This window comes from Symphalangus syndactylus, chromosome 13 (assembly GCF_028878055.3).
Source record: "Symphalangus syndactylus isolate Jambi chromosome 13, NHGRI_mSymSyn1-v2.1_pri, whole genome shotgun sequence".
In the NCBI taxonomy this organism is placed as follows: domain Eukaryota; kingdom Metazoa; phylum Chordata; class Mammalia; order Primates; family Hylobatidae; genus Symphalangus; species Symphalangus syndactylus.
In genome coordinates, this window is record NC_072435.2 from 31,691,579 (window position 1) to 31,709,895 (window position 18,317).

General features: G+C 54.9%; 1 protein-coding gene across 2 annotated transcripts; it reads left to right on the forward strand.

Annotated features, from left to right (window-relative positions):
* Positions 1–3,751: 3,751 nt before the first annotated feature.
* On the forward strand, positions 3,752–8,411 carry PTGIR (prostaglandin I2 receptor). Of its 2 annotated transcripts, XM_055236299.2 has the most exons (3): positions 3,752–3,897; positions 4,647–5,426; positions 7,213–8,411. In XM_055236299.2, exons 2-3 carry the CDS (start codon positions 4,659–4,661, stop codon positions 7,603–7,605), a joined length of 1,161 nt encoding a protein of 386 aa, XP_055092274.1. In that variant the 5' UTR covers positions 3,752–3,897; positions 4,647–4,658; the 3' UTR covers positions 7,606–8,411. The 2 variants fall into 2 exon arrangements, with proteins under 2 accessions (XP_055092274.1, XP_063471992.1); XM_063615922.1 differs by having other exon boundaries at positions 3,796–5,426.
* The last annotated feature ends 9,906 nt before the right edge of the window (positions 8,412–18,317 follow it).

Sequence of the window (18,317 nt, forward strand, 5' to 3'; positions counted from 1 at the left end):
GCTGGTTACGGTTTGTTGAATGAATAATATCGACAGCTATTTGAGGGCTTCCTGAGAGGCAGGCAGGGTGAATTTTCTCTTCTCTTCACTAACACCCCAACAAGGTCAAGGCAGCCATTTGATGAAGAACATCAAAGCTTTGCTAGGGGAAGTCATTTTCTCAGGTCACACGGTGACTGACTGGTGAGTGGTGGAGATGAACTTCAAAACCCATCCTCAGGCCGGGCGCGGTGGCTCACGCTTGTAATCCCAGCACTTTGGGAGGCCGAGGCGGGCGGATCACGAGGTCAGGAGATCGAGACCATGGTGAAACCCCGTCTCTACTAAAAATACAAAAAATTAGCCGGGCGTGGTGGCGGGCGCCTGTAGTCCCAGCTACTCGGAGAGGCTGAGGCAGGAGAATGGCGTGAACCCGGGAGGCGGAGCTTGCAGTGAGCCGAGATCGCGCCACTGCACTCCAGCCTGGGCGAAAGAGCAAGACTCCGTCTCAAAAAAAAAAAAACAAAAAAAAAAAACAAAAAACCCATCCTCAGCCAGGCGCGGTGGCTCACGCCTGTAATCTCAGCACTTTGGGAGGCCAAGGCAGGCAGATCACTTGAGGTCAGGAGTTCAAGACCTGCTTGGCCAACATGGCGAAATTCCGTCTCTACTAAAAATACAAAAATTAGCCGAGCGTGGTGGCTCGCGCCTGTAGTCCCAGCAACTTGGGAGACTGAGGCAAGAGAATCGCTTGAACCTGGGAGGCAGAGGTTACAGTGAGCCGAGATGGCACCACTGCACTGTAGCCTGGGCAACAGAGCGAGACTCCATCTCAAACAAACAAAAAAAAAACAAAAACCTTTCTCGGCCAGGTGCCATGGCTCATGCCAGTAATTCCAGTACGTTGGGAGGCCAAGGTGGGAGGATCACTTGAGCCCATGAGTTTGAGACCAGCCTGGACAACATAGTGGGATCCTATCCCGACGAAACAATAAAAATATTAGCTGGGCATGGTGGTGAGCACTTGTGTTCCCAGCTATTTGGGAACTGCCTGCAGAGCAGTTCCTTCCACAGCTCCGCCCACCCTGGAAGCTGCCTCTGGCACAACGCACCGCACTGTGGGTAATTCCTCACCCCAAGGCACCTGGCTGGGGAGCGGAACCCCCGTATGGACCCTGCTGTGGGCTTGGCCCAGCTAGCTGGGGCCATGGCCAAGCAGGAGGCTGGGTTTCAGGGCAAGGTGATTGAGGCATGTCTGGCGCCAGTATGGACTCCGGGGAACTCAGTCCCCTCATTAGGAGAGAGTCACAGTCACTGCCACCCCTACCTGCTCCTGATGCAAGAACACAGAACTGATGCTGGGGTTGCCAGGGCTTGTGGCTCCTAGTGGCATCCACGGGGAAACTGAGGCCTGAGGCCAGGCATGGTGGCCTATAATCCCAGCAATTTGGGAAGCCGAGGTGGGCAGATCACTTGAGTTCAGGAGTTTGAGACCAGCCTGGATGACATAGTGGAACCCTGTCTTTACAAAAATACAAAAATCAGCTAGCGTGGCAGTGGGTGCCTGTAGTCCCAGCTACTCAGGAGGCTGAGGTGGGAGGATCGCTTGAACCCTAGAGGTGGAGGTTGCAGTGAACCGAGATTGCAGCACTACACTCCAGCCTGGGTGACAGAGCAAGACCCTGTCACAAAAACAAACAAACAGCCAGGCGTGGTGGTTCACGCCTGTAATCCCAGCACTATGGGAGGCCGAGGCAGATGGATCACCTGAGGTCAGGAGTTCAAGACCAGCCTGGCCAACATGGTGAAACCCCGTCTCTACTAAAAATACAAAAATCGGGTGCAGTGGCACATGCCTGTAATCCCAGCTACTCGGGAGGCTGAGGCACGAGAATCGCTTGAACCCGGGAGGCGGAGGTTGCAGTGAGCTGAGATCATGTCACTGTACTCCAGCCTGGGTGACAGAGCAAGACTCCATCTCAAAACAAAAACAAGCAAAAAGAAAAACAACAACAAAAAAGAAACGGAGGCCTGGAAGGGACGAGGGTTTGACTACGGTCCCACTGGGCATGGGAGCAGAGGGGACTTCCTGAATGTTAACCGTCCTTGTAGCAGGAAGCGAGAGAGAGAGAGGCTCCGGGAACCAGAGGCCCCCCCGATGCCAAAACAAGACGCACGCCTGCCAGACATCATCCTTCATTAATGTGATATAACTTCCTGAGTTCCCTTTGGTCTGTCTGGGGACCACACAGCATGACGCAGGACAACGTGGCAGGACCTGGAGCCCACATGTACAGGTGCCCCCAGAGCAGGGCTGTGGGGTCCCTCAGGGAGCCACGGTGGGGCTGGAACTTGGGCGCCCATCCTGCTGGAAGCTGCGGGTGCCAGCTGGGCAAGGGTGATAGGGAGATGGGGGGAAGGGGCAAAGGGGTTGTGGTCACACGCCAGGGTACAGAGAGGGCAAGACGGCAGCTGCCCACAGTCCAGTCCTTGGGTTGGACACATCCCTCCTGGCCTTGGACAAGAGACATCCGCACAGCCTCTCTCCTTGTTACAAAGACCAATCTGGGATGCGCTGCAGGCTGAGGCCGGCCACCAGGCCCGTGAGGCCCCTGTTACCCCACGAACAGAGGAGGAGGCTGAAGTCTACCAGCTCCCTCTCCTCGCCTGAGACCATCTCGCAGCGAGAAAAAAAGGTGGTCAGATGGAAACAGGAAGCCAAGTCGAATGAATTTGAGACCGTCCCCCTGAGAAACAGCGGGGCTCAGAGAGGGTCTCTGAGGTTTTATCTGGCCCTTTTGGGCTGGGAGGCTGCCTGGGAAGCCACGGACTCCGTGGGAAGGGAGACCCGTGAACGCTGTGTGGGCAGCGGGAACATGTGGGTCTGTCACGCTGGCCCAAGGCTGCAGCGGCGGTGGCTTGGCTGTGTTTGGGGAGGGTGGGGGACACATGGCAGCAATGTTGGAGCTGTGGACAGCTTCCTGTGATCAAAATATGATTCCTGAAGGTCAGGGTCACCAGAGCTTGGCCTGGGGCCTAGGGGTGCTGTGCGAGAAGTCGGACGGTGGCCCAGTGCTACCCTTCCATGATGGGCCGTGGAAGTCTCCCAAGCCTGTCCCTGACAACTGGACACCAAATACGCCCCTTCATGCTTCCTTCTCGGGTCTCTGCAGGGTGAGCTGGGTGCCCAGGGACAGGCTCGAGGGACTGGCATGTCTTTCTCTGGCCAAGCCTCCTTCCTCAGCTTTCTGGAAGAAGTGAATTGTGTCCAGGGACCAGAACTCTCAGTGGTGTCTGGAAAACACTACATCAGAGAGGAATTTCCTGGTCATTTCTCAATCCCTGGGCAATGTCCTCAGCCCCGGGGCCCGCAGCCCAGAATAGATCCCAGAGGCCACCCTGAGACAGCCCAGGCCAAGACCACCCCATTGAAGCCTGGTCAACTGTGCCCTTCAGGTCCCTCCTAGAGGCCCCCTACTACCCCAGGAGGCTCCAAGCCTAAGTGATGGTGACTCAGGAATTCCCCACCCAGGCCAGAGAGGGAGACACTGGGGGAGGGAGGAGACCTATGTGTAGGGAGGTGGCAGGTGGCTCAGTGATGGGAACCAAGAGAGGATGTGGGGAGGAGAGTGGAGGCAGCGATGGGAGATGGATGTCCTGGATTGGGCGGGTGGACGGGGAGTGGAGAGTGTGCCAGGGGGGCCTCTGGAGAACAGTGAGGGAGGGCGGGGCAGAGAGAGGAAATGAAAAAGCTGGGGTGAGCAGGCAAGCTGAGGAGGGTGGGAGGGAGGGAAGGACGGAGGGAGGAGGGAAGGAGAAGCTGACACACAGACCGACACAGGCAGCGAGAGACACGCGGAGCAAAGCAAGTGAAGGCACAGACGCGCGGGACAGGAGAGCCTGGGCGAGACTGGAGAGGTGCGGTGAGGGGCTGGGGAAGCAGCAACACAGAGCAGGAGCAGGTAGAGGGTGTGGGGTTAGAGGGAGAAAGGTACGGGGAGGACAAGGACGGGGGGGGGACAGAGACAGGGAGATAACAGCAAGAGACCGAGAGACAGAGAGGGAAAGAGCTGGCGATGCCCGGATGTTCTCTGTCTCTTTAATGGCAGAAACAGAGCTAGAGAAGGAAAGAAATAGGAGGGTGTGGGGGGGGTGTCAGGCATGGTGGCTCACGCCTGTAATCTCAGCACTTTGGGAAGCCAAGGTGGATGGATCACCTGAGGTCAGGAGTTCGAGACCAGCCTCACTAACATGGTGGAACCCGTCTCTACTAAAAATACAAAAATGAGCTGGGTGTGGTAGTGGACGCCTGTAATCTCATCTACTCCAGAGGCTGGGGCAGGAGAATCGCCTGAACCCAGGAGGCAGAGGTTGCAGTGAGCCGAGATCAGGCCATTGCACTCCATCCTGGACAACAGAGTGAGACTCCGTCTCAAAAGAAAAGAGAGAAAGAGAAATAGGAAAGTGGGGAGAGACAGAGAGAGAGAGATACTGGAGAAGCCAGAGGGGAGAGGACTACATACTCGCACATACAGGAGAACTGGGGGTTGGCTGGGAGGCCCCAGCTGCCACAAGGACTGGCCAGCAGGGACATCTGAGTGGGCTGGGTGGTGGGGGTAGCCCTGGCTCCCTCTGACCCCCTACCTCCCACCTTGGGAACCCTCCAGCCCATACCTGGGATGGCGGATTCGTGCAGGAACCTCACCTACGTGCGGGGCTCGGTGGGGCCGGCCACCAGCACCCTGATGTTCGTGGCCGGCGTGGTGGGCAACGGGCTGGCCCTGGGCATCCTGAGCGCGCGGCGACCGGCACGCCCCTCGGCCTTCACGGTGCTGGTCACCGGGCTGGCGGCCACCGACCTGCTGGGCACCAGCTTCCTGAGCCCGGCCGTGTTCGTGGCCTATGCGCGCAACAGCTCCCTGCTGGGCCTGGCCCGAGGCGGCCCCGCGCTGTGCGATGCCTTCGCCTTCGCCATGACCTTCTTCGGCCTGGCGTCCATGCTCATCCTCTTCGCCATGGCCGTGGAGCGCTGCCTGGCGCTGAGCCACCCCTACCTCTACGCGCAGCTGGACGGGCCCCGCTGCGCCCGCCTGGCGCTGCCGGCCATCTACGCCTTCTGCGTCCTCTTCTGCGCGCTGCCCCTGCTGGGACTGGGCCAACACCAGCAGTACTGCCCCGGCAGCTGGTGCTTCCTCCGCATGCGCTGGGCCCAGCCGGGCGGCGCCGCCTTCTCGCTGGCCTACGCCGGCCTGGTGGCCCTGCTGGTGGCTGCCATCTTCCTCTGCAACGGCTCGGTCACCCTCAGCCTCTGCCGCATGTACCGCCAGCAGAAGCGCCACCAGGGCTCTCTGGGTCCACGGCCGCGCACCGGAGAGGACGAGGTGGACCACCTGATCCTGCTGGCCCTCATGACGGGAGTCATGGCCGTGTGTTCCCTGCCTCTCACGGTGAGTCCCCTCTGGAGCTGGGAGGAGTGGGGAGAGGAGGAGGGCAGCTCTGTGGGTTGTACCCATGTCACAGATGGGGAGACTGAGGCTCAAAAGAGGTCAGACATCGTGGGCATGGTGGCTAACGCCTGTAATCCCAGCATGTAGAAAGGCCAAGGCAGAACCGGATGCGGTGGCTCACACCTGTAATCCCAGCACTTTGGGAGGCCGAGGCGGGCAGATCACTTCAGGTCAGGAGTTCGAGACCAGCCTGGCCAACATGATGAAACCCTGTCTCTACTAAAAATACAACAAATAAATAAATAAAAAGTAGCCGGATGTAGTGGCACATGCCTGAAGTCCCAGCTACTTGGGAGGCTGAGGCAGGAGAATCGCTTGAACCCGGGAGGCGGAGGTTGCAGTGAGCTGAGATCGTGCCACTGCACTACAGCCTGGGTGACAGAGTGAGACCCCATCTCAAAAAAATAAATAAATAAGAAAAAAAGAAAAAGAAAGGCGAGGCAGGAGGATCACTTGAGCCCAGAGATTTGAAACCAGCCTGGGCAACATGGTGAAACCCCATCTCTATGAAACATTTAAAAATTAGCCCGGCATGATGGCCTGTGCCTGTGGCCTCAGCTACTTGTGAGGCTGAGGTGGGAAGATTGCTGCGGCCTGGGAGGTCGAGGCTGCAGTGAGCTGTGATTACATCACTGCATCCCAGCCTAGCTGACAGAGCAAGACCTTGTCTCAAAACAAAAACAAAGAAAACAAAAACAAATCAGACAGAGGCTTGGTCCTCAGTCAGACAGCTCCTGGCTTTCTGCAGAAGTCTTTCTGCATCTGACTTCTGATACCTTGTCTCCCAGCTTAGGCATCCTGAGCCCCCCATAATGAAATGCATCCCCCATCCTTCCCCTACCCCTGTAATGACAAGACCACCACTCATTGAGCGCTTCTCTATGCCCGCCCCGTGCTTAGTGCCTTACAAATACTTCCTAAGATAACTTTCAAAATGATCATAGCCACCCATTCCACAGCATTTGGCAGGAAACCAAGAGAACATTCTCTCCTGTCCCCGTTTTTACAGATGAGGGGCAGTGTCTCTCGCCCACAGTCACATAGAACCAGGTCCTCATCTGGGTCCTTTGATTGTAGAGACTGATCTCCCACCTACCTGACTCCCCTCTGCCTCAGAGAAGGCCCCACTCTTGCCTCCGCACCTCGGTTTCCTGTGGGGACTCCCATCCTGCCCCTCCCCAATGGGAGTGGCACAGACCCTGGTACCCTGGTACCCACTCAGTGTCTGTGACACCTGGTCCTGCGACCTTTCTTCTGAGCCTCAGTTTCTGTTTCTGTAAAATGCAAGAGGCCAGGCTGGATTGGGGGGTCTTAAATCTTTTTTGGGGGTTACTCTGACTCAGAGACTCAGATGCTGTGGACAGATACACACAGGCACAACCACAGCTCTGCGGCAGTTTCAGGGGCCCAGCTGGGCGGCGCCACCTTCTTGCAGGGACGTTATACTCAAAAATCTGTGGAACCCGAGGGTCCTCCCAGCTTCTAAGGGTGGGGGGACCCACATACCTGGCCCTCATCCCTCTCCCCTTAGGCGTCTCTGGCAATTTCCTGGGGCTTTCTCTCCCTGTGTTCCCCAGATACATTTGTTACTTAGTTTTTATCTTATCTCCTTCCCCTCTGACATGTCACCCCTACCTCATCCCTGGTAAGCAAGTGGGAGGAGGGAGCCAAGGTGGGGAGGCTGAGGACTCCTGGGTGCTCCTTGACACCCTCACCCTGCCCTCAGATCCGCTGCTTCACCCAGGCCGTCGCCCCTGACAGCAGCAGTGAGATGGGGGACCTCCTTGCCTTCCGCTTCTACGCCTTCAATCCCATCCTGGACCCCTGGGTCTTCATCCTTTTCCGCAAGGCTGTCTTCCAGCGACTCAAGCTCTGGGTCTGCTGCCTGTGCCTCGGGCCTGCCCACGGCGACTCGCAGACACCCCTTTCCCAGCTCGCCTCAGGGAGGAGGGACCCAAGGGCCCCCTCTGCCCCTGTGGGAAAGGAGGGGAGCTGGGTGCCTTTGTCAGCTTGGGGCGAGGGGCAGGTGGCGCCCTTGCCTCTCACACAGCAGTCCAGCGGCAGCGCCGTGGGAACGTCGTCCAAAGCAGAAGCCAGCGTCGCCTGCTCCCTCTGCTGACATTTCGAGCTGACCCTGTGATCTCTGCCCTGTCTTCGGGTGACAGGAGCCAGAAAATCAGGGACATGGCTGATGGCTGCGGATGCTAGCACTTTGGCCCCCAAACTCTGGGGCCGATCGGCTGCTGTTTGGCCTGAGGCAGGGTGGTCGCTGCTGGCTCTGGAAAGAGAGTGAGGGACAGAGGAAACGTTTATCCTGGAGCGCAGAAAGAATGGTTCTCTCAAAATAACCAGTGGCCTGGCCGACCTGCTCTGGCCCTGGATTCCCCATCCAGCTCACTGTCTAAATATTTAGAAGGCGGAGAAGTTCCCAGCGGCTTCTGTACACTCAGGTCTGCTCTGGTCTGGGTGCTGGCTCCAATCTGCATCCACTTAGGGGGCCCAGCTGCCCACCCCAAGTCCCCAGGGAATGGCCCTCCCCTCTACCAAGCCACTCCAAGAGCCAGCCCCTCTCTGCTCCATAAAAACCAGAGTTATTGGAAAAGCTGCCTGCCTTCCCTTGCCGCTGGTCCCCCATCAGGCTTGGGAGCCCTGGCATCCCAAAGGGGCAATGGGAGGAAGGGGAGGCTGCTGCATCGTGGGTAACAACGCAGGACATGTGCTTGGTACAAAAAGGGCCTGAGACATTCCATCTAGCTTGACGGGCTGCGAGATGAGACCCTGGGGGGGTGCAGGTGGTCGGGAGACAGATGGAGAAGCTGGCAGATGAAGGGTGGGGGCTGCGGATCCCAGGGACTGCCCCAGAACAAGAACCTAAGTCCTGTGCCTGTCCCCAGGGTCCTGAATAAATAAAAGCCTTCTTACAGAGCCTGACTTCATGTTATGTGTCCTTAGAGCCCTCACCAAGATTTCATTCATTCATTCATTCATTCATTCAACAGATGCTTGGCTGGGCACCATAGCACATGCCTGTAATCCCAGCACTTTGGGAGGTTCAGGTGGGAGGATCACTTGAGCCCAGGAGTTTGAGACCAGCCCAGCAATATATCAAGAACTTGTCTCTACAAAAAAAATTTTAAAAATTAGCTGGGCGTGGTGGTGCACACCTGTAGTCCCAGCTCCTAGGAAGGTTGAGACCAGAAGATCACCTGAGCACGGGAGGTTGAGGCTGCAGTGAGCTGAGATCGTGCCACTGGGTGGCGGAGTGACACTCTGTCTCGAAAACAAAACCCAAAAAACCCTCAACCTTTCCCCGAAATTCAGCAGTGCTGATTGCCTGGTGTTAAGACACAGACAAGCCTCTGCTCCACCCTGGGCTCTGCCGGGGTGATTTCCAGCCTGCCATCCCCACGGGCTTCTCATGACCACTCCCTGCCCTCAGAGAGGCCCAGGATGGAGGGTGCTCAGGAGTGAGCTGATGAGCATGGAAGGAAGTGAGTAGGCGTTTAGGGTGGGGGAGGGTGAGTGGGAACTCCCCCCACCCAGCCCCACTGCACTGCCAGTCCCAGTTCCCCTTTCCTACTCTCCCTCTGTGTTAAAACAAAAAATCCACACTTGGGGAGAGGTGCGGTACGTGAGGCCTTAGCCCCCCATGAGGACAACAGCAGCCAACTCCTCAAGGGGTAGGCAGCGCTTCCTCCCACTCCATCCACAGGGCAACCTATTATAAATCCTTTCTTTCTTTCTTTCTTTTTTGAGACGGAATCTCGCTCTGTCGCCCAGGCTGGAGTGCAATGGCACCATCTTGGCTCACTGCAAACTCCGCCTCCCGGGTTCAAGTGATTCCCCTGCTTCAGCCTCCCGAGTAGCTGGGATTACAGGCCTGCGCCACCACCTCTGGCTAATTTTTTTGTATTTTTAGTAGAGACGGGGTTTCGTCACGTTGGCCAGGCTGGTCTCGAACTCCTGACCTCAAGTGATCCTCCCACCTCAGCCTCCCAAAATGCTTGGGTTACAGGCGGGAGCCTCTGAGCCCGGCAGTAAATCCTCTCTACAGAGGTTGGAGTCCAGGTCCAGAGATGATAATCCACCTGTCCCGGCTCACACAGCGAGTGGGCGTGGGTGTAGAGCAGGCCTGTCTATCCACTCCGGGACACCTCTGTTTCCTTTTGATTATAATCTAGCACTTAGCTTACAGGGCGGCTTTGGGGATTAAGCAATTCCCTCTGAAAAGCAAGTTAGCTCAGGGCTTGGAATAAAGCCCATAAGAAATGTCACTATGATTGCCATTGCTGTAGCTGTTGCTATTATTATTTGGACAGATACATTTTAAAAGCAAAGCACCTCCCGGCTCTGGCTCGGGTGTTTTGACATCCCCCCCACCCCGCCCCCACCCCCCAGGTAACCATGTTTCAAATCACAATAAAGCAGAACAAGGGGTGTCTGGGAGAGTTAAAAACAGGTCAACATCACCCATGAATGAGCTTGGGGTTCCCCTTTGGGGTGATGAAAATATTCCGGAATTGGATAGTAGTGAGGGTTGCTCAACAGTGTGAATGCACTAAATGCCACTGAATTGTAACTTTGAATGGTTAAAATAGCAACTTTTATGTTATGTGTATCTTACTGCGATTAAAAAAATAAAGTAAGTAGGTAGGGCAAGGTGATTCCCATCTGTAATCCATGCATTTTGGGAGGCTGAGGCGGGAGGATCCCCTGAGCCCAGGAGTTCAAGACCAGCCTGGGCAACATATCAAGACCCCGTTTCTACAAATAATAATAAAAAAAATTAGCTGGGTGCTGGCCTGTCGTGGTGGCTCACACCTGTAATCCCAACACTCTGGGAGGCCAAGGCAGGAGGATCACCTGAGGTCAGGAGTTTGAGACCAGCCTGGCCAACACGGTGAAACCCCATCTCTACTAAAAATACAAAAATTAGCCAGGTGTGGTGGTGCACACATGTAGTCCCAGCTACTCGGGAGGCTGAGGCACGAGAATTGCTTGAACCTGGGAGGCGGAGGTTGCAGTGAGCCGAGATGTTTACTCCAGTCTGGGTGACAGAGCAAGACTCTGCCTCAAAGAAAAAAAAAAAAAAGCCACTTGTTAAAAGCAAAAACACAACAGGTTGACAAACATCAGATTGGAACCTGCTTTTGTCACCAAGCCTGGCCAAACCTTGGCCAACCCTCCTACCCCCAACATAGGATGGTGAGGAAGGGATGGGGGGTTCTGGAGAAGGGCATTGAAGGGTGCTCACCTCCTCTCTCTGTGTCACCCCCGAAGGTGGGTCAGTTCTGCCCATCTGACCTCTGAGGGCTCACTATGTACCAGGCTGAGCTGAGCATTGGAATCACAGCATCCTTGCCTGCGGTGGGTGCTGCTCTCATTCCCGTTTTTCAGATGAGGATTAAGAGGAAGTGAGGATGCAACGTAGAAGCTGGAGTTCTACGGGCTCTTACCCTCCCAGGGCCTGACATCTCACTGTTTACTGCAGAGCCACTCCCCTCACCCCACCTCTGACCTGGGTGTCTACACTGTCTAACAGGCCAGAGGTTTTCAGACAATGCCCCCTATCCACCCTTTGCCCCTCGGGGGTGATTTGGAAACTCCTCCTAGCTGGGATCCTGGCCTCTGACTGCGCAAGTTCATCCTCTCTGCCAGCTGCCCGGGTCCTGTCCAGAGAGCTCTATCTGGCAGTCACTGCCAGCCTTGGAAAGCTCCCAGGGCTCAGACGCCACCTGGAGGCTCCTGACCAGCCCCGGCGCTCCCAATCCCCTGCAGGCCTTGGCTGAGGCCGCATCAGATGGCTGTGGTTTCCCCAAAGAGGCCGTGACATTTTGGGCCCCCGCATCTTTGCTTATTGAGCTCACTCTTCCTGGAACTGTTTTTTCCCTTTTCCATCCGTCAAGAACACCCTTGCCCGTCAAATTCTTTCTTACATTTTCCCTCCTCGAAGATGCAAACACTCCTCCCTCGACGGACCCTCAGCACTTTTTCGGCTGCACGATGGCACTGGCCGCAGCCTGCCATGGCAAGGACGTGTGTCTGCTCACCCGCTCTGCAGGGTCTTGTTGAGGGACTACTGTATGTCCGGGCTTGTCCCTGTGATGCTGGTGACATGGCAGTGATAGAAATAGACCTGGCCCTGCCCTCTCGTAGCTCAGTTTGGTGGGGGAGACAGCCCTGTCCTCAGAATGGGCATGAAGCAGGGTGGAAGGGTGTCTAGGCAAGAGGGCTTCTGGGAGGAGGGGATGGCTGAGCGGGGACCTGAGGTTTAGAAGTAAGTGAACCAAGCCGGGCGCGGTGGCTCACGCCTGTAATCCCAGCACTTTGGGAGGCTGAGAAGGGCAGATCACGAGGTCAGGGGATCGAGACCATCCTGGCTAACACAGTGAAACCCCGTCTCTACTAAAAATACAAAAAAATTAGCCTGGCGTAGTGGTGGACACCTGTAGTCCCAGCTACTCGGGAGGCTGAGGCAGGAGAATGGTGTGAACCCGGGAGGCAGAGCTTGCAGTGAGCCGAGATTGCGCCACTGCACTCCAGCCTGGGCTACTGAGCGAGACTCCGTCTCAAAAAAAAAAAAAAAAGAAGAAAGTGAACCAAGTTAAGAGAAGGGTTTCTGGCCAGGTGGGGTGGCTCACGCCTGTAATCCCAGCACATTAGGAGGCTGATGCAGGCAGATCACAAGGTCAGGAGTTTGAGACCAACCTGGCCAATACGGTGAAATCCCATCTCTACTAAAAATACAAAAATTAGCTGGGCGTGGTGGCAGGCACCTGCATTCCCAGCTACTTGGGAGGCTGAGGCAGGAGAATCGCTTGAACCCGGGAGGCAGAGGTTGCAGTGAGCCGAGATCACGCCACTGCACTCCAGCCTGGGAGACAGAGTGAGACTTCGTCTAAAAAAAAAGCGTTTCTGTCGTGCTTACACCTCCAACTTGGGGCATCTAATGTCTCCCTTCTTCAGCCTCCTGTATATTCATTATCTCAACATACATTCCCTTGAGTTGCTCTGGTCTGGACCCGAGGCTGCCTCATGCCTACTGGGAATATAGTGGTGACTGACATAGCCTTGGCCTTACCTCGTTCACAATCCACTTGGGTGATTGAATAATCACATAAAAATGTGTTACAAAGGTTGGGCGCAGTGGCTCACACCTGTAATCCCAGAATTTTGGGAGGCTGAGGCAGGTGGATCTCTTGAGCCCAGGAGTTCAAGAGCAGCCTGGGTGATATGGTGAAACCTCTTCGCTACAGAAAATACAAAAATTGCTGGGCGTGGTGGTCTGTGCCTATAGTCCCAGCAACTTGGGAGGTGGAGTTGGCAGGCTTGCTTGGGTCCAGGAGGTTGATGCTACAGTGAGCCGAGATCATGCCACTGCACTCCAGCCTGGGCGACAGAGCAAGACTCTGTCTAAAAAAAAATGTTTTGGCTGGGCGCGGTGGCTCACTCCTGTAATCCCAGCACTTTGGGAGGCCGAGGTGGGCGGATCACGAGGTCAGGAGATTGAGACTATCCTGGCTAACACGGTGAAACCCTGTCTCTACTAAAAATACAAAAAAATTAGCCGGGCGTGGTGGTGGGCACCTGTAGTCCCAGCTACTTGGGAGGCTGAGGCAGGAGAATGGCGTGAACCGGGGAGGTGGAGCTTGCAGTGAGCCAAGATCACGCCACTGCACTCCAGCCTGGGTGACAGAGTGAGATTCCATCTCAAAAAAAAAAAAAGTTTTATAATAAGCAGCTAAGATACAAAATCACAAGCTGTACTAAGAGGGCACAGTGCAAGGATCTGTGACAATATAGAGAGTCATCCCTCGGTATCCTAGGGGGATTGGTTTCAGGACCCTCCTGGGATACCAAAATCTGTGGATGCTCAAGTTCCTTATACACAGTGGTGTCATATTTGCATATAAGTTACATACGTCCTCCTTTATACCTTGACTCATCTCTAGATTACCTATAACACCTGATTCAATGCAAATGCTATGTAAATAATTATACTGTATTGTTTTAAAATTTGTATATTTTATTGTGTCTTTTTTTTGTTTTGTTTTTTGAGACAGAGTCTTGCTATGTCACGCAAGTGTGCAGTGGCACAATCTCGGCTCACTGCAACCTCCACCTCTCTGGTTCAAGCAATTCTTGAGCCTCAGCCTCTCGACTGGCTGGGATTACAGGAGCCCACCACCACACCTGGCTAATTTTTTGGGGGGTGGGGTGGGGCAGACAAGGTCTCACTGTTGTCCAGACTGGAGTGCAGTGGCTCGATCTCAGGTCGCTCCAACCTCTGCCCCCTGGGTTCAAGCGATTCTCCTGCCTCAGCCTCCTGAGTAGCTGGGACTACAGATGCGCACCACTACTGCCCGGCTAATTTTTGTATTTTTAGTAGAGACGGGGTTTCAGTATGTTGGCCAGGCTGGTCTCGAACTCCTGACCTCAAATAATCTACCTGCCTTGGCCTCCCAAAGTGCTGGGATTAGAAGCGTGAGCCACCACTCCCAGCTTACCTGGCTAATTTTTGTATTTTTAGTAGAGATGGGGTTTCATCATGTTGGCCAGGCTGGTCTCAAACTCCTGACCTCAGGTGATCCACCTACCTCAGCCTCCCAAAGTGCTGGGATTATAGGCTTGAGCCACCGCACCCTGTGTGTTTTGAATATTTTTGATCTGCAGTTGGCTCAAACCAGCAGACACAGAGGGTGACTGCCCTAGGCGCCTGCCCTAGTCTGGAGTGGGGCTCAGGAAGTGATGTGCTGGGAACGGGGGAGTCAAGGGGACTTGATTCATTTTACGATTTCTTTCTTTTTATTCATTCCCATCTCCCTAGCACCCGGCCTGACCCACAAATGGGACTTAAACACCGGCGCACACACACTTATGCCGTGGGCTGGGCCTGGAGTTGCAGCTCTTCAGGGTCTTCCGTGGTCATTGCCCCACCTGCTGGTCACACTGGGAGTGACACTCAGGAGTGGCCCCAGAGCCACTCTCTGGGAAGTGAGGGGATCCTTGGGAGCCCTCAGGCGGCCCTGGTTGGGCATCCCTGGTATGTCCCCTTCTCTAGTCACTTTCTCAGGACAGGTTTATGAGCTGGTCTAGTAGACCTGGGAGGCTGAACTGGAAATGACTCCCGGTCCAGGCATTTCTCTTCTTTGGGCTGGAGCCGGCTCCCCTCAGCGCTTGCCCAGGGGCCATTAGAAGCTGAGTGCGGTCTATTGGTCTTTGAATAATAAAAAATTGGAAGGGAAGTCATGATTATTTAATAATGTAGCCTGTCTGGGAGTAAAAGTCTTTCAAAACATAGGGCCCAAGGGGGAAACTACTGATAGGCAGCTGAGAAGCATGGGTACCGGGATGCGGTGGGAGAAGGCGTGGGCGTTGGGATCCGAGTGCGCTGGGCTTTGAGACCCGGCTCAGCTGCTTCCAGGAAGTGTGGTGTGATGCAAGAGGCTTCACCTGCCCGGCCTCCACTCCTCCACTGCCAGATTTCTCTAGTGACTCCTGCCGGCATGCCTGGGCAGGGTCCGCACACCTTGAGCGGGTGCTGCGTTTTAGTATGAGTCCATCCAGCCTGGGTATGGATGGATTTCAACTAAGTGAAATGATGTCTATAAAGTCTGGCATGGCCGGGCGCGGTGGCTCACGCCTGTAATCCTAGTACTTTGGGAGGTCGAGGCGGGCGGATTGCTTGAGCCCAGGAGTTTGAGACCAGCCTGGGCAACACGATGAAACCCCGTCTCTACTAAAATACAAAAGAAATTAGTGGGGCGTGGCGGCACGCGCCTGTGATCCCAGCTATTCAGGAGGCTGAGGCAGGAGAATTGCTTGAACCTGGGAGGCGGAGGTTGCAGTGAGCCGAGATGGCGCCACTGCGCTCCAGCCTAGGCGGGGGACGGGGTGGCGGGGGCGGGGGGAGGCAGAAAGGGAGAGTTTGGCTTCCCAGCACTTTGGGAGGTTGCGGCAGGCGAAGGTCATTTGAGGTCAGGAATTAGAGACCAGCCTGGCCAACATGGTGAAACCCCTTCTCTACCAAAATGCAAAAATTAGCCGGGTGTGGTGGTAGGCGCCTGTAATCCCAGCTACTTGGGAGGCTGAGGCAGGAGAATCGCTTGAACCTGGGAGGGGGAGGTTGCAGTGAGCTGAGATTGTGCCATTGCACTACAGCCTGGGCAACAAGAGCCAAACTCCATTTCAAAAAATAAAATAAAATAAAAAATAAAAATACAGGCTGGGCACGGTGGCTCACGCCTATAATCTCAGCACTTTGGGAGGCTGAGGCGGGCAGATCACGAGATCAGGAGTTTGAGACCAGCCTGGCCAACATAGTGAAACCCCGTCTGTAATAAAAATACAAAAAATTAGCTGGGTGTGGTGGCGGGTGCCTGTAATCCCAGCTGCTCAGGAGGCTGAGGCAGGAGAATCAGTTGAACCTGGGAGGCGGAGGTTGCAGTGAGCCAAGATCTCGCCATTGCACTCCAGCCCGGGCAACAGTGTGAGACTCTGTCTCAAAATAAATAAATAAATAATTTTAAAAAATTAAAAATACAAAAAATAAAAATACAAAAATTAGCCAGGCATGGTGGCAGGTACCTGTAATCCCAGCTACTGGGTAGTCTGAGGCAGGAGAATCACTTGAACCCAGGAGGTGGAGGTTGCCCTGAGCTGAGATCACAGCACAGCACTCCAGCCTGGGCGACACAGTGAGACTCCATTTCAAAAAAAAAAAAGAAAAAAGAAAGAAGCCAGGCGTGTTGGCTCACACCTGTAATCCCAGAGCTTTGGGAGGCAAAGGCGGGTGGATCACCTGAGGCCAGGAGTTCGAGACCAGCCTGGCCAACGTGGTGAAAACCTGTCTCTACAAAAATAAAAAAATTAGCCAGGTGTGGTGGCAGACACCTGTAATCCCAGCTATTTGGGAGGCTGAGGCAGGTGAATCACTTGAACCTGGGAGGCGGAGGTTGCAGTGAATCGAGATCATGCTACAGCACTCCAGCCTGGGAGACAAGAGTGAGACTCCATCTCAAAAAAAAAAGTTTGGCACAACCCAAGTTGGTGGATATTTGTATCCTCTTCCTTTACTTTTGCCATTTTGCAGACTTGTAAATGGAGGCCAAGGGAAATTAAATCACTGCTCCAAGGTTATTGAGGTGGCAGAGGTGGCCCCTTGGGACTTAGTGAGCACAAAGACTCACTCTTCTGAGTGAGTCTCAACCTGGGATTTGAGCCCAGTCCTGTGGGAAACCACAGCCCATCTTTGACTCAACCACTAGACCAGAATTTTCCCCAGGTACCCTGACTGCTAAGGGGGCAGCTCCCATTTCAGACCCCACCACTGGGACACCAGCCTCAGCCTGGCCTCCCTACTGGCTCTGGCTCTGGCTCTGGCCTGCCTGAAGTCTGTTTTTAAACTACCATTTATCCTAAAGCCCAGCTGCTGGGTGCTTGGACTCCTCAGGGTCAGGTCTGGTTCAGATTCCGGCTGTGTCACTTCCTACTTCATAACCTTGCAGTAGTGACTTCACTTCTCTGGGCCTCAGTTTCCTGGTCAGCAAAATGGGAACTAATAGCATCCAGCCCAAGTGGCTGCTTTAAGGCTCCGATGAGCTCATGGATGCAGAGCTTCAAAGGCAGCCCGTGAAGCAGGAAGCACCCAGCCAATGGCCAAACACTTCCTGAGCACTGCACACCCCCCTCCTTCCTGTAGGCTCATCCAATCCTCAGCTCAGCTCAGGAGGCAGGTACCATTATACCCCCATTTTGTGGACAGGGTCATTGAGGTCCAGAAACTCTAAGGCATCTGCCCAAGGCTACAAGGCAGGTAAGTGCTAGAACTGGAATGCTAAGGCAGGTGCTTGTGCTCAGACCCCAAGTTATCCACTACACTCTACCATCTTTACTGCACCACCAAATGCCAAGCCACAACCAGGTGGCAGGAAAACAGGGCCCAGAAGCTGGGACTCTGGAAAATGGCCTGTCACTCCCCATGTCTCCACCCTCGCCGCTGGCTCCAGTGACTGGGATGCACCAGGAAAACCCAGCCGAGGCCTCATCTCTCCGCCACAGGGAAGGCCCTGGGGTTGGGCCAGGCTTCCCCTGCCCTCTGAGGCCAAGTGCAGATGAGTGGAAGGACGTCTTTTTATTCCACTGACTTCTGTCTCTGCTCCACCCTTGCCCAGCTCCTGTGGTTGTGTGAGAAGCTCAGAAGTTAAAGACAATGCTTATTAACCTCTCATTCCCCATTCCCCCGAGGGAGAATGAGAAAAGCCCCTGAGGATTCTGACCCATCCCTCCACTATAGCCCCACTGGAATGGGAGGGTCTTGCTTTGTTGCCCAGGCTGGTCTTAAACTCTTGGCATCAAGTAATCCTCCTGCCTCAGCCTCCCAAAGTAGGAGGATTACAGGCATGTGCCACTGGGCACTGTTGAGGCAGCTTCTTCCTCACATCCCCACTTGCCACGAGGAAGTTGAGCTTTCTGTGGTTTGTAATTTGGCCTCGTCTCTCTGCCGCATAGTGACCGCATAGTGGTTTGTACTCTGCCTTGTGTGGCTTGCAGTTGTTTTGGGCTTTTTGTTTCAGATCTTCAAACCAACACTGAGTCCCATGCCCTCCCTGTGAGCTCAGGACCATGCCTTTCTCACCACTGTAGATCCAAACTTGGAATGTTCTGGCTGCCTGTGAGACTAAAGCAGTGAATGCCACCCCTCTCACCAAACCATCAAGAGGCTCACCCGCTGCAGGGCCTGCCCCTGCCTTCCTCTCTTCACCCGGCTGGGCTCCAAGCTGCTCAGGGCTCTCACCCAGCCTCACTGGATTTCCTTCAGTTCCTTGGTGT